We start from the raw sequence: 15,926 nt of genomic DNA, 5'->3' as shown, positions 1-15,926 counted from the left end.
ACATAAACTCGTTGCTCTGGAGGTGCCCCCGTGTCCCCCCGGTGTCTCCCAGCCCCTGCTGGCTCCTGCTCTGCCACTTGCTCTGACTGTTTACATTCTGCAGTCAATTTATCAGGGCCCTGGAGTGGGGCAGGGCTGCCCCGAGCACACAGGACCCTTTCAGGCTCCCTCAGAGAGCTCCACAAAGGGAACATTCATCCCCTGAAAAAGCCCGGCCTGGAAGGAGCCAAGCTGGGCACAAAGGGCCCTTTCAGTGCCAGCACGGCCAGGGGGGCACCCAGGAACCCCCCTGGGACGCGGTGCCAGAGCACAGCCCCCTGCCCGAGGGAGAATTCCAAAGATAATCCCAGAATTCGGGGTCAGGGAGGGCTCCACGGCCACAAGAATTCCCACGAATCCAGGCTCGACCTCGACATTCCCGGCAGGGATTGGTGACAAGGACGCTGCAGGACACTCCTGGCTCTGCTTCACTGCCTGAGCCTCAGCCTGAGCCTCTCACAGGAGGATTCTTTTCATTTGGGGATTTTCCCTCTCTGGGATCTGAGCCCAGGATCCTTCTCCCGGCTCCTGATGGGCTGGGAGATGCTGCAGAACTGGGGATTGATCTGTGGAGAGGCTGGAAATTCACCTTCCCACTCTCCCACTGCGATCCCCCCGGGCTCAGGGCTGGAATCCCAGAAATCCAGGCCCACAGAGATCCAGGAAAGGCTTTATTAGGAATGGATCTGGATCTGCAGTGTCCTTTAAGCAGAGTTCAGGGCTCAGGTGGGGCTTCCAGCCCCCAAATTCGGGTGTTCCCACAGCTGCTGGGGTGCAGAGGGGATGTTTCGTGTTCCGGGGGGGATTTTCTGAGTTCCAGAGGGAATTTTTGGAGTTCCAGGGGGGATTTTCCGTGTCCCAGAGGGGATTCCCACATCAATCCCAGCTGGCAGGGCTGTCCCAGGGCTGTCCCAGCCCAGCTCAGGCACTGGGTGCATATTGCAGGGCCAGGCGGTCAAAGTCGTTCTCCTGCAACCACAGCCAACCAAAAATGTATTAAATTAATTATTAATTAATTATTATCGATCACTTATCCCCAAATTTACATTTATTAACCCTCCTCTAGCTGAACACACCACTACCAGCTCCCTAAAGCTGAAGGAATTCCAGCAACATCATCCCAAGCATCCCTAGGGGGTTTTTTTTTTCCCATTTTGCTGCTTTTCCCTTCCCCTCTCCCCAAATTCCCTCTCCTGGTTTTTCTCCTGTTGGAGCACAAATTTCCACCTGGATTAAGAATCTGCATCTCAGAGCTTTTCTTCCAGGTCTGGGATTCCCAAAAGAGCTGGAAAAAGTGAACGAGATGGAGCTGCCCCCTCAGAAGGTGTTTGTAAAAAACCCGTCAGGATGTGGAGAAATTCAATTTATTTTCTTTATTTCTGTTATTGTTTCTATTCCCTTCCCTTCCCTACCTTGGCCTGGTACTCCTTGATGAAGGGGTGGTTTTTGTGAGCATCCTTCAGCTGTGACAGGTAACGATTGGTGACCTGGGGGGACGAGAAATTGAAATTTTGGGCTGACAGAGTGAAACAAATTCCACCCCAGTGTGGGTTTTTTTACACCTAAAATCCCGACAGTTCAAACCAGTGGGATCTGTGCACACACACTGGAAATAAGTAATAAAAATAAACTTTCAGTGGTGGTTTCAAGTTAAAAAAAAAAAAAATCAGGAGGAGCTGAATTTAGAACCCAAAATGGTTTTTCTGCCCTTTTCCCTCAAGAATGTGGAATTATGGAATGGTTTGGGTTGGAAGGACCTTAAGGATCATCTAATTCCATGGGCAGGGACAATTCCCACCACTCCAGGTACCACCACCACTTCCCTGCAGCTGGGAGCTCCCCACTCCCACGATGATCCCATGAATCCCCAAATCCTGCTGGGGACACCCAGAATTCCAAACCCCCCTGGGAACACCCAATCCAACAAATCCAACCTCACCTCTGGGGGTTTGCCCAAGTGCTGGGACAGGACCACGAGGTTCAGCAGGGTCTCAGGGTGGCTGCTGTCCTGGAAAACAAAAAGCCCTGGATTATCCCAGGAAAACCCAGGCCAGCTCTGCAGGAACAGGCAGGGAAGGACTCGAGGTGTTATCAGAGAGATAAGAGAGGCCCAGGACACAGGGAGTGGCTTCCAGAGGGTGGATTTTGGGAAGAGATGCTTCCCTGGGATGGAATTCCCAGAGAATCCATGGCTGCCCCATCCCTGGAAGTATCCCAAGCCACCTTGGAGCCAAGCTGGGATTGCGGAGATAAAATCATCCTTAAACCCCTTCCAACCCAAAACCCTCCAGAACCCCAAGGACAACCCTGCCCTCAGCCAGAGGGATCCATAAACCCAGATTTCAGCAGGAAAAACCCTCCCTGTGCTGGGCAGCTCTGGGAAGTGCAGGCTGCACCTTGTCCAGAGCCTCCTGGAGCACTCCCTCGGCGTCGTCCCACTTGCCCTGGGCCATGCAGCAGGCGGCTTGGCCGTTCAGCAGCAGCAGCGTGGAGGAGTATTTGTCTGCCAGCTCCTGGAAGATGTAAAAGGCATCCTGGAGCTTCTCCCCGCCCTGGAAAAGCAGGAGGAACATGCACAGGGTCATTGCCTGCTGCTGGGGATCCTCATTGCTCACCAAAGCTCCTCTGTGGGGTGTGTGAAGCCTTTGGGGGAACGGTGGGATCGTTGTGGGTGACGCTGCCGGGGTTGGGATCCGCGGGATTCCGGCGGCTCAGGAAGAACCCAGAGCAAAGAAATGCAAAAAATGGTCCAAATTCAGCACCACTCAAGGGACCAAAGGAGGCAGCTTTGGCTTCAGAAGGAAAAATCCACTTCAAAAGAAGCAATTTGGGTGTTTGGTGCCGTGAAGGAGGTGGAAAATGAGGGGGGTGGGGATTAACACAGAGATGGACACCTGGGCTCTCCAAAGGCTCTGGATGCAGGAACGTTCTCCATGAGGTGGGGTCTCCACTCAGAGGGGAAAGTTCAGATTCTCAGGAAACCCAGTAAAGGCAGGGAGAGATTTTGTAACAAAGCCAAGTGCCAGAAGTTGTTTTCATGGAACAACAGGCTGGGGAAGCCTGGATTCTGTGGAATTTTAGGAGTTTATTCAGCCCCCTGCACTCCCAAACCGAGTGGTTTTGCCTCATTCCCAAACATTTTTTGGGATATTTCTTGTCCTGGAGTCTGGATTGGGGCAGCAGAGCAGTTCCTCAACCTCCTCGGGAATGTTTTGGAATATTTGAGTGTGTTTTGGCTGCTTCCTGGGAGCAGGGAGGTACCCACCATGGCCAGGTTCACCCAGGCTGTGGCCAGCTGGGTCAGGGTCGCGTCCTCATCCTGCTCCTGCATTTTCTTCAGCTCCTTCCTGCAGGCATCACAAAGGAAAGGTGATTTCAACACAAAAACCAAAACCTTGGGGGTTCTCCTCTCGAGTTTTCCGTGCTGGGAATGTGACAAACAGCAAATATTTTACCAGGAGAGGCCTGGTTTGATTCTCAAATGCAGGAGAGAGATTCCAAACACGTCCTGCTGGAGGGGAGATCAAACCTCGAGCTCCAGCTCTGTCACCTCCAGGGCTTTGTGCCTTTCAAAGCACAATTCTGCAGCACAGAAAGTGCTGGGTGTTCCCTTTTCCAGGCTCTCCCCACACAAACACCAGGAAAAGGAGAAGGAGAAGGGAAATCCCACCTGGCCAGGTCGAGCCTGTCGAGCTTCAGGAGGATCTGGATCATCATGGCCAAGCTGCAAGGACAACGAAAGAGGGACTGATCCAGCTCAGGCACAGATTCCCAGAGAATTCCCACCCCTGGGAGCATCCAAGGAAAGGCTGGACAGGGCTTGGAGCACCCTGGGATGACCCTGAAGGCCCCTCCCAGTCCCAACCACTCCGACTCCCAGAGCTGCAGCGCTGCCAGCTCCCTCCCTGGCACGGAGCCCACCCGGATCAATACCAGGCTCTCCCATCCCCCTCGGGAACCAGAACCCTGGAGCTGCAGGAAAAGCCCCAAATCCCCAAGTGCCTCGAAAGCAAAACCTCTGAGGAGCCTCTGGGTGCTGCCAAGGCTCAGGCAGCCCCTCAGGCTGTGGAGAGGAGCACGGCCCTGGTCCCAGCTGGGAATTCCCTCACCATTCCAGGCTCTCGCCCTGGTGCAGGCTGCGCAGGGCAGCGTCAGCATTCTGCTCGTGGAAGTAGATGGAAGCTGCCATCAGCAGGAAGGTGCTGTTGGTCACATCCACGCTCTTGGCCATCTTCTTGTCCAGATCTGCCACAATTGCATCCCTGTGGGCAGGGAGAGAGGGAACCTGGGGCTGGCTGGATGAGGGACAACGATGGGAGAGGCTGAGGCTGCCCCTGGCAGGGTCCAAGGCCTGGCTGGATGACACTTGGAGCTGGTGGGAGGTCTGGATAATTCTTAAACCCCCTCCAAGTCACAGAGTCCCACAGCTCTGGGATTCTGTGGAATTCTGCCTTTTCCACACTCACTGCACCACCAGAAACCCCACAACTCTGCAGATTGTCCCCCGTGGGGAGAGGGGAGGAGCAGCCCTCACCTCTGGCTCTCGTTGGACAGGAACTCTGCGAACATCCTCACTGCCTGCAGCTCCGCGCTGCTGCTGCCCTTGATCTCATCCAGGACCACCCCGTATTTCCTCTAGGAAAGGCACGAAAGGCAGGCTGGAGTTGGAGCAGAACTCAGCGGGATCAGGACACAGGGAAGGGCTTCCCAGAGGGCGGGGATGGATGGGATACTGGGAGGGAATTCCCAGAGCAGCCGTGGCTGCCCCTGGATGTGCCCAAGGCCGGGCTGGACGGGGCTTGGCGACAGTGGAAGGTTGGTTTGAAGGTCCTTCCGGCCCAAACAATTCCACAGTTCCTATGAAACCCCGGTCAGCCTCACCTGGGCGATGTAGGCTCGGAACAGGAACACGTCCCTCTCCACCTCCTTCTCGGGGCTGGACGGCTGAAGGGAGGGAGGAAACAAGAACCTCTGAGGGCTTCAGACATCCACAACAAACCCCCGGGCGAGCCCCACACAAACACTCCCGGGGCCACCAACACCCTCAGGGAGCCCCAACCCTGCGCCTTCAGTGTCCCTTTAGAGCCGCGGTGCAGCGGCCCCCCAGCGCCGCCCGCCGTGCCCGACCTTGGCCCGCTGCGCCTCGTTGATGGCGGCCTGGTAGGCGCCGATGTAGAAGCTGTTCCTGAGGTCGAACAGCTCGTCCACCTCCCCGGGCGGCGCCGCGCCCGCCCCGGCCGCCATCGCCCTCAGACACGTCCCCGGAAGCGCCCGCGCCGCAGGGGCTGCCGGGAGCCGCCGTCTCCATGGAGACCGCCAATAGCAACGCGAGGAGGAGGAACGTCATCAAAGCGACGCGCTGCATGGAGTGTGGGCGGGGTTAGAGCGAGCCAGCCAATGAGCGGCCGGCGCGGCGGTGACGCCATCGGGACGCGCCGGCGCGCACGCGGAGCGGGCATGGCGGAGTTCCGGGCGCTCGGGCTGGCGCCGTGGCTGGCGGAGCAGGCCAGGCAGGTGGGGCTCGTCCGGCCCACGCCCGTGCAGGCCGCCTGCATCCCGGCCGTGCTGCAGGGTGAGCGCCGCGGGCCATTCCCGCACCCGGGACGGGCCGTTTGTGCGCCCGGTTCTATCCCGGGAACGGCCGCTCGCGGGCCTCCCATCCCTCCCTCGGGACCCGCCGCTCTCCCGGCCCCTTTCCCCCGTCCCGGATCGCGGGCCCGGCCGCTGACGCTGCCTCGGTGCCTCCCGCAGGCCGGGACTGCCTGGGCTGCGCCAAGACGGGCAGCGGGAAGACGGCGGCCTTCGTGCTGCCCGTGCTGCAGGTGCTGTCCGAGGATCCCTACGGCATCTTCTGCCTCGTGCTGACGCCCACCAGGTACCGAGAGCCCCGGAGAGTCCCGGGAGGGTCCCGGAGAGCCGGGGCCCCGCTGAGCTGTCCCTCCCCGCAGGGAGCTGGCGTATCAGATCGCCGAGCAGTTCCGAGTGCTGGGCAAACCCCTGGGCCTGAAGGATTGTGTGGTGGTGGGCGGCCTGGGTGAGTCCTGCGGGGCATCCCGAGCTTCTGCCTCCCCCTCGGAGCCCGGCGGGGGTAGAGGGAGAATTCCGCTCACTCCTTGAGCTGGGAGGGACCGTCCCGACCATTCCTGACACCCCAGAATCCCATCCTGTGCCTCGGAGCGGTGTCCGAACACTCCTGGAGCTCTGCCGGCCTTGGGGACCGTTCCCTGGGGGAATTCCGTGCCCCAGCACCCTCGGGGGGAGGAGCCTTTCCCGGATCCCCATCCCAACCCCGGACACAGCTCCAGCCCTTCCCTGGCCCCTGTCCCTGCTCCAGCCCTTCCCCTCGGTCCTTTCCCTGCTCCAGCCCTTCCCCTCGGTCCTGTCCCTGCTCCAGCCCTTGCCCTCGGTCCTGGCCCTGCTCCAGCCCTTCCCTGGCCCCTGTCCCTGCTCCAGCCCTTCCCCTCGGTCCTGGCCCTGCTCCAGCCCTTCCCCAGCTCCTTTCCCTGCTCCAGCCCTTCCCCTCGGTCCTGTCCCTGCTCCAGCCCTTCCCCTCGGTCCTGTCCCTGCTCCAGCCCTCCCCTGGCCCTGCTCCAGCTCCTGGCCCTGCTCCAGCCCTTCCCCGGCCCCTGGTCCTACTCCCATTCCAGCCTGGTTGGATTCTCCGCTGCCCAGCAGATCCTGCTGGGAGCACACAGAGTGGCATCCCCCAGCTTCACAGCCCGGCTGGTTCTGGGCTCCCTGCCCAATTCCCTGCCATTCCCGAGGTTCTCCCTGCAGACATGGTGGCCCAGGCCCTGGAGCTGTCCCGCAAGCCCCACGTGGTCATCGCCACCCCTGGGCGCCTCGCTGACCACCTGCGCAGCTCCAGCACCTTCAGCCTCAAGAAGCTCAAATTCCTGGTGAGCCTGGAGCCCTGCCTGGATTTCAGGGATTCCTGCTGCTGCCTTTCCAGCTGGGAATCCAGCTGAGGGAGCCGATTCCCAGGTGCTGGACGAGGCTGACCGGCTGCTGGAGCAGGGCTGCGCCGACTTCACTGCCGACCTGGAGGTGATCCTGGAGGCCGTGCCCGCCCGCCGGCAGACGCTGCTGTTCAGTGCCACCCTCACGGCCACCCTGACGGAGCTCAGGGCCCTGGCTGCCAACAGGCCCTTCTTCTGGGAGGCTGCATCCGAGTGAGTGCCCACGAGTCGGGTTCTTCCCCTGTTTGCTGCTCCTTCTGCTGCTTTTCCCCTGCTGCGTGTCCCATGCGCTGTGCTGGCGCTGCTGAGGCCTTTTGGGGCGTCAGGACAAGGATGTGGAGAGGCTGGAAAGTTCCTGAGGGAGCCGGGAAAGGGCTGGAGAATTCCCAGTTGGGAAAGGGCTGGAGAATTCCTGAGGGAGCTGGGAAGGGGCTGGAGAGTTCCTGAGGGAGCTGGGAAGGGGCTGGAGAGTTCCTGAGGGAGCTGGGAAAGGGCTGGAGAGTTCCTGAGGGAGCTGGGAAAGGGCTGGAGAGTTCCTGAGGGAGCTGGGAAAGGGCTGGAGAGTTCCTGAGGGAGCTGGGAAGGGGCTGGAGAGTTCCTGAGGGAGCTGGGAAGGGGCTGGAGAGTTCCTGATGGAGCTGGGAAAGGGCTGGAGAATTCCTGAGGGAGCTGGGAAGGGGCTCAGCCTGGAGCAAAGTGGGATCAGGGGGGACATTCCCAATCTCCACCAGTCCCTGCCAGGAGGGCACGGCCGGGGGGATCCCAGGGGACACCAGGACAGGAGGGAACAGCCCCAGGCTGTTCCCATCAGCGGGAATTTCCTCCTGGAAAGGGTGGCCAGGGCTCGGAACTACTCAGGGAGGCGTCCAAGGAAGGGCTGGGCGTGGTGTGGGATGGGCACAGCTTGGCCTGGGTGATCCTGGAGGGCTTCCCAGCCTCAGCAAAGCTGGGCTCTCCCTGTGCCCGCTCCCTGTGCCCGCTCCCGGCCGCAGGGTGCGCACGGTGGAGCAGCTGGAGCAGCGGTACCTGCTGGTGCCCGAGGCAGTGAAGGATGCCTACCTGGTGCACCTGGTGCAGACCTTCCAGGACGAGCACGACGACTGGGCCATCATCATCTTCACTAAAACCTGCAAGTGAGCGGGGTTTTTCCTCAGGGTTGTTTCCTTGTGCCCTGGCACAGTTTTCCCATCCCTGGAAGTGTCCCAGGCCGGGCTGGAGCACCCTGGGATAGTGGGAGGTGTCCCTGCCTGTCCCAGCTCTGTCCTGATCCATTCCTTTGGTGCATCCTGATTGTTTTCCTGGTTTTTTTTCTCCTTTCAAGGGACTGCCAGGTGCTGAACATGATGCTGAGGAAATACAAATTCCCCTCTGTGGCTCTGCATTCCATGATGAAGCAGGTGAGGGAGGCACAGCCCTGGCAGGTGGCTGCTTCCAGGTGGATCCCACACCCCTCACATGGAACTTTCTGCTCACAGAAACAGAGATTTGCAGCTTTGGCCAAGTTCAAGTCCAGCATCTTCAAGATCCTCATCGCCACTGATGTCGCTGCCAGGTAAAACAGCAGCACTCACACCTGGATTTGTTCACCAGAACCAGTTTAGGCTGAGTTTAGCAAGAGCAGACCCTCAAATCCCCCACTTTTGGGTGGGACAGGGCTGTTCCCAATCTCTCTGAGCTGTGGTTTGCAGCCTGTGGGTGCTGCGGTTCCTGTGGGGTTCCTTGGGGCTGCCAGGGAGCAGCTCCGAGGGGACAGGGAATTGTTTAACTGTGTGAGGAAGGAGTTTGTTCTCCAGTCAGCCAGTAAAGCCTCTCTCCATGAGGATATGGGACTCCTGGAGGAAGCAGGAATGAAACTGAGAGCCTTGGGATAGTGGAAGTGTCCCTGGCCAAGGCAGGGCGTGGAGCTGGATGGGCTTTAAGGTCCCTTCCACCCCAAACCATTCTGGCATTTTACAACCCTATGATATTAAAGCTGTTTTTCAACATCTGGGTGGGTTGTTTGGTTTTTTTTTTCCCCTGCATTCCAGAGGTTTGGACATTCCTGCAGTCCAGGTCGTCATCAACCACAACACCCCCGGGCTGCCCAAGATCTACATCCACCGTGTGGGGCGGACGGCACGCGCGGGTGAGCGGGGCCACCACGGCTGCTCCGGGGGCCACCGGGATCCAGGGAGGGGCTGAGCCCTGCAGGGGTGTCCCAGGAGTGTCCTCAGATCCGCTGGGATCACTGGGATCCTGCCCTGGCCTGTGTTAGGATGGGTCACACCAACGTGGAGCTGCGCCGATGGTTAACGGGATTTCAGAGCAAAAAGAGCCCTCAGAGCACCCCAGGGTGGCTCCCGGGGATGGATGGGTTTGGAATGGCTTGGATTCATCCCTGTGTGCCTGCCAGGATTCCCCCATCCCTGTTTTTCCCCCATGCCAGGGCGGAAGGGCATGGCCATCACGCTGGTGACGCAGTACGACATCCACCTGGTGCACGCCATCGAGGAGGAGATCAGTGAGTGGGGCTCTGGTCCTGCTGCCAGAAGGTTCCTTCTCCACGTGTGCCAAAGGCTTGGGAGAGAGCAGGAGCAGCTGAATCCCTGATTTCAGCTGCTGGGGCTGTCAGGCAGGACCTTGTTTGTTCTGCTGCTGTTTTTAGTGGAGGAGAAATCGCGTGGAGCTCCTCTTTATTAAAGCAGCCCAGGTTGCTTCAGGTTCAAATTCCCTTTTTTTTTTTTTTTTTTTTCCCTGGGAAATGGACCAAAAAATGCAATATCCCGTGCTGTGGGGGATTGCAGGCAGAGGGGAGGATTTAATCCCTTGGAGGCTGAGGAAGTCAATGATCACAGCGTGTAACAATCTAACATTTAACAATAGAACATAAACCAGTCCCACCGGTCGTTCCAGGGACTGCACTGGGATTTTTTTTCCCTTGAGGATTGGGATTTTGTAAGCCTCTCAATGTCTCACCCTGGTTTAGAGCTGAAGCTGAAGGAGTTCTCCGTGGAGGAGCAGCTTGTGCTGGACATCCTGACCCAAGTGAACGTCACCAGGAGGGAGTGTGAAATCGTGAGTGTGTTCCCTGGAAATCCTGGGAAAGAATTCCTGCAGAACCCCGGGGATATGTGGGGGAGGCTCAGTTTGCTCTCTGCCCGTGGTTTGCTCGGTTTTTTCACAGTTTTTCAGGGTTTTTTGCTGCTGAGGGTTGAGGTTTCTGGGTCTGCAGCCCTGAAGTTTCCAGCACACTGAGCTCCTGCTGTGCTGCTCTTCCCATTCCCGACTGCTCTTCTGCTTTTTCCCTTTTCCAGGAGCTGGAGGGGATGGATTTTGATGAGAAGAAAGAAATCAATAAGAGGAAACAGATGATCCTTGAAGGGAAGGTGAGAGCTGCTGCTTTATGAATTCTTAAAGGCCGATAAAGTGTGGAAAAGGGAAAGGCAAAGGGAAGGACAGTCCCTCCCTCCCTCCCTCCCTCACTGCTGGGCTCACTCCCCTTCTGGGTGGGGAAGATTTATTTAAAATAATCCTAAAATAAATATGAAACATTAGGATCTTAAAAATATGAAATACTATGAGATTGAAAATATTAAATATTGTGATGCTAAAAATGCTCTGGAGAAAAGGGAGAAGGGTCTGAATTGTGGAACCTCCTCAGTCGTGGGCACCTGGGAAAGGCCAAGGGCTTGTCCTGGCTGTGTCCCCAATGTCCTGGCTGTGTCCCCAATGTCCTGGCATTTGCCCCCGCAGGACCCAGACCTGGAGGCCAAAAGGAAAGCAGAGCTGGCCAAGATCAAGAAGAAAAACAAGGAATGTCGGGAGAAGGTGCAGCAGACCCTGGAGAGGAAGAAGCAGCTGCAGCTGAAGAGGAAATTGCAGAAGAGGATGGAGAGGAGGAAGAGGAAGATGGAGAAGGAGAAGGAGGAGCAGTGACATCCCTGGGCCTGGCCTGGCCTGCTCTGCTTTGGGAATATTGGGATTTAACACTTTAATATGGACATTCCTGACCTGAAATCGGTGTTGGGGAGAAGGGAAGAATCCCAGAATCCCAGGATGGTTTGGATTGGAAGGACCTTAAACCTCATCCAGTTCCACCCAGGGTGTTCCAAGCCCTATCCAGCCTTGGACACTTCAGGGATTCCCAGCTTCTCTGGGAATCCATCCCAGCCCCTCCCCAGCCTCACTGGGAAGAGTTTTCATCCTCCTGCACAGCTGGGGCCATTCCTGGCAGGCTGGGTCGGTCTCCTGCAGAATTCCTTTCAGGAGGATCTTTCCTTCCTGGAGCAAAGGAGAGGCCAGGCCTGGATTCCTGCTGGGATAAAGCTCCCCTGTCCCTGCCCCTTCCAAGGGCTCTGATTGCCACTCACACTTGTTTGGATCAACAGATTCTCCCCTGAGCCAGAGTCTAAAAATACTGGGATGAGCTGAGCTCAGCATCTGTGCCAGAGCCTGGAGTTTTCCTTGGGGAAAATTCCTGGAACACGGGAGGTTGTGTAAGGGCTGATCCTGGGACTTTGGGAATAATCCTGCTTTTGCAATAATCCTTCTATGTTTAAGGTTTGGAGACAGGGCCCCGTTTTCCTGAATTTCCAAGATCGTTCCTGCACAGAAGAGCCCCAGGAGCAGGATTCCCTTGGTCCTTGTTCCATCCAGAGAAACCAGAGTTGGGTTTGGGGCCTCCCTGGGTGTGTTTGGAACAGGGTTAGGCTGGGGAGGGCTGAGCAATCCTAAAATCCAGTTCTGTTTCCCTCTGGAGACAAAAAAAATCCCAGATTTCGGCCAGCCCTGTCCCAGCTTTGATCCTCAGTGCCTTTTCTCTGACTGGAAACCCTGTTATTTCTGTCCTGTACAAAAACAGTGGCTGTGGCCCGTGCCCAAATAAATATTTATTGCTGCACGTGCCTGGAAACTGGAATTTTGGGGGGAATTGGGGAATTATGGGGCCTTTGGGGTAGGGAGCAGCACTTGTGTGGAGAGAAAACGGGGTTTGGGTAAAGATTGAGCATTTTGGGGGTGTTTTATCCCTCAGGCAGCCTGAGCCCAGCTCCTTCCCTGTGGTGCCTTTTCCCTGATTTCCCTCAGGCATCCATCCGGTGTTCCGGGGCTGGGAGGGGCCAGGTCCATCCCTGGTGGCCTCAGGGTGCGTTTGGAGCTGCTCCTTTGTCCTGGGTGCCCTCCAGGAAGGAAAAGCCTTCCCCACCCTGCCCGGGAGCAGCTGCAGCAGCGGTTTGGAGCAGGCTGATGCTGTTGGAATACTAAATCCTACAGCCTTGGAATGCTGATTTTGGGGAGTCGGGTGGGGATTAAAAGCCACCTTCCCGGAGCCACGCTGCTCCCTGGGAGCGTCACTCCTGCAGACGCTGCCGCCCCTCTGTCTGAAGTCTCCGCCTCAGCCTGCCGGGGTTTCTCCCTCTCCTTCCCCCTGTGCCACGCGGGGTTTGATCAAGGATCTTGTCTGGAAGATTTATTCCAAATTCCTTTTCATGCAGCGCTGTCTGAGCAGCCCGAGCTGGGAATCAGAGCGCTGGGTGCGGCTGGGAGTGGCTGAGCAGGGGAAGAGGCTGCTCTGCTGCCCGGGACGGAGCAAAATCCCTCAAATTCCCAGCCTGGGAGTTCCCTGCGCTGTGCAGGAGCTGTGCCCGCCCCGCTCCCCTCCTGCAGCCGCGGGTCTGGGGGTTCCCTGCCTGCGTTGCCATGGAAACCCTTCCCAATTCAGCATCGCTGCTGCGGCTGCTCTCACCTGGACCGGGTGTGGCTGCTGAGGCTGGGCTGGGGTGCGGGGGGAGAGCCCTGGACCCTCCTCATCCTCCTCAGTCCTTCCTCATCCTCCTCAGTGCTGCACCCTCCTCATCCTCCTCAGTCCTTCCTCATCCTCCTCAGTCCTTCCTCATCCTCCTCAGTCCTGCACCCTCCTCATCCTCCTCAGTCCTTCCTCATCCTCCTCAGTCCTGCACCCTCCTCATCCTCCTCAGTCCTTCCTCATCCTCCTCAGTCCTGCACCCTCCTCATCCTCCCTCAGTCCTTCGCCCTCCTCATCCTCCTCAGTCCTTCCTCCCACCTTCCCAAGCAATTCCTGACAGGTCACGTGCCAAGGCTGCCTTTCTTTTTTGGGTGCATTTAAGGCAAGATTTGTCTGTTCCTGGAGCGTTCCCCCACCTCTGCCCCTCTCATGGAAGAACAAACCCCTCCAAGGGGTCCTTCCCAGAAGTTTCCAGGGAGAAGGGAGCAGCTGGGGCGCTCCTGGGTGAGATGCTCAGCACCTGATAAATCCCCCACACCTGCAGCTGTGCTGAGCAGGGACAGGGACAGGCCGGTGACACTGCAGGGCCCCTCAGGAGCTGGCACCCCCTTCACACCCAGGTAAAAGCTCTGGATCTGGAACAAAAGCAGCTGCAATGAAAAAATTGGGGGAAATCGTAGGGCCAGGTTTGGTGTCTCTCTGCTGCTGCCGCTTTACCTTGGGATGCTCTTTGCGAACACAAACTCTGCTGTTCTGAACGCCCTAAAAAGCTGGTTTTTATCCCCAGGAATGGCCTTTCCCCGCTGCCCAGGCTCCTCCCGGGGCCGCTCTGCCGGCAGATGGCAGCTGGGGAGCGCTGGACACCTCGCTGCTGGCTCCAGTCCGCGTTCACTGGGAATTGCAGCTCAAGGGCTGCTCGGCCTGAACATTTTGGGGGTGGAAGGGAAAATTTGGCTTCAAAAAGCCGGGAGGGGACGGGGCTGCCCCCAGAGGCTGCCCCAGCTGGGGGCTGCTGCTGGCAGGAATCTCCTGGATCCTCTCCCTTGGGCTGACCCCAACCCTGCTCCTCCATCCCAAATCCTGCAGCTCCTTCCCCTTCCCTGCTGCACCTCCAGGCTCTTCCCAGCCGGATTTTGCTGGTAAATCCCTTGTCCATGACATTCCCTCACCCGGGGCTTGCTGCAGCTGCCCAGGACATGCTGGACACTGCGATTGTCCCCGTCCCTCCCTGCCAGCAGCAGGACTCCAGGCTTGGGACCGAGGGAAGAAACACTTGGAATTTTCTTCCTCCTGTGCTGAGCAAACCTCCTGCTGGCTGTGTTTGATCCACCCCCATCCCTCTCTCCCTGCAGCAGCTCCCAGCCCTGCTGAGATGTGGATTCTGTCACCTCTGGGAGGGACAGTGGCTGTCAGGGAGCTGGGGACGCTGCTGTGGCCTCGAAGGGAGAAGCTGTGAGCACGGCAGGAGCCTGCGGCAGAGGCTCAGCCCCCTCCTTTCATCCCTGCTCAGCATTCCCAGCGCCACTCCTGAATTCCCAAACCTCAGCGCACGGCAGGGTCACAGGGGAGGTGGCACCTGTGTCACCCGGACACTGATTTGATGTCCCCTAACGAGGGCTGGGCACGAATATCTCCAGGTGAGGGGGAAATGGTTCTGCCTGGAGCCTGCTGGGGTCTGAGCCGGGGTTGGTGGGAACAGAGGGACAGATCCCAGGCAGCGTTCCCGCTGTCCTCCAGCCCTTGGGAAAAACCAGCCAGGCACGGGGGGAGGAGCCGAGGGAAGGGTGACAAGTGACATTCGAGTGCCAGGGAACTCCGAGGGGAAAATGGCCTGGGACAGATGGGGCTGGGACTGCAGCTGGGGATGTGGGGACAGGGCTGGTGCCACGGGGACAGTGATGGTGCCACGGGGACAGTGATGGTGCCACGGGGACAGGGCTGGTGCCATGGGGATGGAGGTGATGCCATGGGGATGGAGGTGATGCCATGGGGACAGTGATGGTGCCACGGGGACAGGGCTGGTGCCACGGGGATGGAGGTGATGCCGTGGGGACAGGGCTGGTGCCACGGGGATCTTGATGATGCTATGGGACCAGAAGTGACACCAGCCTCCCGCCCATCCCACCTGGCTCTTCCCTACAGCTGCAGTGCCAGCAGCACCCAAGGACACGGAATTTGCTCCCTCTGGTTCCCACTCCCTGGCTCACCCTGGCAGGGCTGAGCGTTGCCGAGGGGCTCCGGGCGCCGTTCCTCTGGATTCCCTATTGGAGCTGCCTCCATCTCCTGCGCCTCATTCCCAGCACCATTCCAGCTGCTGGGATTTGGTTGGGAAGCTGAGGGAGGTGGAGATGATGAATGCACGTTGTTTTCCCTGGGAGCACAAACAACCCCCCCACACCACCCCCTAATCACCACAATAATGATAAATCGCTCTGGGAGAGGGCACTGGGAGCCCTGCTGGGGTTTTTTTGGGGCCGTTTTCCAACCCCCACATTGAATTCCCTGTCCCTGGTGTGCATGGGAATGGTGTGGCAGGGTGTGCATGTGTTTGGGGGGTGTTACACGCACGGCCTGTGCTGCCCTGTGCTGTCAAGTGTAAACAGAGCATTTCTGCACTAAAAATAACCTCTCCTCTGAGGAAGGGAGCAGCTGATCCCTGCAGCCCAGATGCAGGAGCTCAGCAGGGTTAGGTCACCTCTTTTTTCATTAATGGCATTATTTAATTACAAATTCCCTTAAGTTTTATCCTGGGGAGCTTGGAAACAAAAGCGTCTCGTTGCTTTGCCTCCATCAGGAACTCGCTCTGATAAAAATTCAGCTATCAAAGGCAGGCTGTTAAATAACTTCGATGTGAGGCTGTCTTAACAACACAACAGCATCACCTGGGGCTTTCTGGGGAAGGGAATGACTTTTACCTCTTGTTTAAAATCACTCAGAGGACTCAGACATTACCCAGCGTGGCCTGTGCTGACCTTTTCTCCTCTTGGCTCTCCAGGCACCTCGGAGGTGGTGGTAATTAAAGTCCAGCAGGGCTTCAGGGAGGGTAATTCTGTCCTTTGTGGAGGAGGAGGAATCAAAGCTGGGCTGGCAGGGCTGGATTTGCATCTGGTGGCATCTCCCATTCCCATCTCCACCAAAACTCCGTTTCCTGGGGCTGGGCTGGGCAGCAGGACCTTGTTTTGGGGCTGGATCCTCCCTTTCTGCTC

At 58.0% G+C, this 15,926-nt stretch overlaps 2 protein-coding genes across 6 annotated transcripts; one reads left to right on the top strand and one right to left on the bottom strand.

Moving 5' to 3' along the window:
• Positions 1-712: 712 nt before the first annotated feature.
• Positions 713-5,298, bottom strand: COPE (COPI coat complex subunit epsilon). Its single transcript, XM_082298082.1, has 10 exons — positions 5,167-5,298; positions 4,921-4,983; positions 4,574-4,674; positions 4,149-4,301; positions 3,710-3,763; positions 3,305-3,386; positions 2,436-2,591; positions 1,979-2,047; positions 1,452-1,526; positions 713-1,008 (listed from the first exon to the last, which is right to left on the bottom strand). Exons 1-10 carry the CDS (start codon positions 5,281-5,283, stop codon positions 961-963), a joined length of 918 nt encoding a protein of 305 aa, XP_082154208.1. The 5' UTR covers positions 5,284-5,298; the 3' UTR covers positions 713-960.
• A 180-nt stretch (positions 5,299-5,478) lies between these two features.
• On the top strand, positions 5,479-11,848 carry DDX49 (DEAD-box helicase 49). Of its 5 annotated transcripts, none has more exons than XM_082297782.1 (13): positions 5,479-5,611; positions 5,791-5,914; positions 5,988-6,073; positions 6,817-6,938; positions 7,057-7,211; positions 7,991-8,131; positions 8,320-8,395; positions 8,474-8,550; positions 9,026-9,123; positions 9,424-9,498; positions 9,964-10,052; positions 10,292-10,363; positions 10,731-11,848. In XM_082297782.1, the coding sequence occupies exons 1-13, from the start codon at positions 5,497-5,499 to the stop codon at positions 10,911-10,913; spliced, it is 1,413 nt and encodes a 470-aa protein (XP_082153908.1). In that variant the 5' UTR covers positions 5,479-5,496; the 3' UTR covers positions 10,914-11,848. The 5 variants fall into 5 exon arrangements, with proteins under 5 accessions (XP_082153908.1, XP_082153907.1, XP_082153906.1 ...); XM_082297781.1 differs by having other exon boundaries at positions 7,024-7,211; XM_082297780.1 differs by having other exon boundaries at positions 6,715-6,938.
• The last annotated feature ends 4,078 nt before the right edge of the window (positions 11,849-15,926 follow it).

Source organism: Coloeus monedula, assembly GCF_965178545.1.
Source record: "Coloeus monedula genome assembly, chromosome: 27".
Taxonomy (NCBI): domain Eukaryota; kingdom Metazoa; phylum Chordata; class Aves; order Passeriformes; family Corvidae; genus Coloeus; species Coloeus monedula.
Note: the sequence above shows the minus strand (reverse complement) of the source record. Positions and strands in the feature narration are given on the sequence as shown.

Coding starts and splice junctions, on each gene's coding strand:
- COPE (XM_082298082.1), bottom strand. CDS start 5,283: ATGGCGGCCGGGGCGGGCGCGGCGCCGCCCGGGGAGGTGGACGAGCTG. Junction 3,764..4,148: donor CAGGGCGAGAGCCTGGAATG/GTGAGGGAATTC, acceptor TTGTCCTTGCAG/CTTGGCCATGATGATCCAGA. Junction 2,048..2,435: donor TCCAGGAGGCTCTGGACAAG/GTGCAGCCTGCA, acceptor TTTGTTTTCCAG/GACAGCAGCCACCCTGAGAC.
- DDX49 (XM_082297779.1), top strand. CDS start 5,497: ATGGCGGAGTTCCGGGCGCTCGGGCTGGCGCCGTGGCTGGCGGAGCAG. Junction 6,939..7,023: donor TCAAGAAGCTCAAATTCCTG/GTGAGCCTGGAG, acceptor GCCGATTCCCAG/GTGCTGGACGAGGCTGACCG. Junction 9,499..9,963: donor CGCCATCGAGGAGGAGATCA/GTGAGTGGGGCT, acceptor ACCCTGGTTTAG/AGCTGAAGCTGAAGGAGTTC.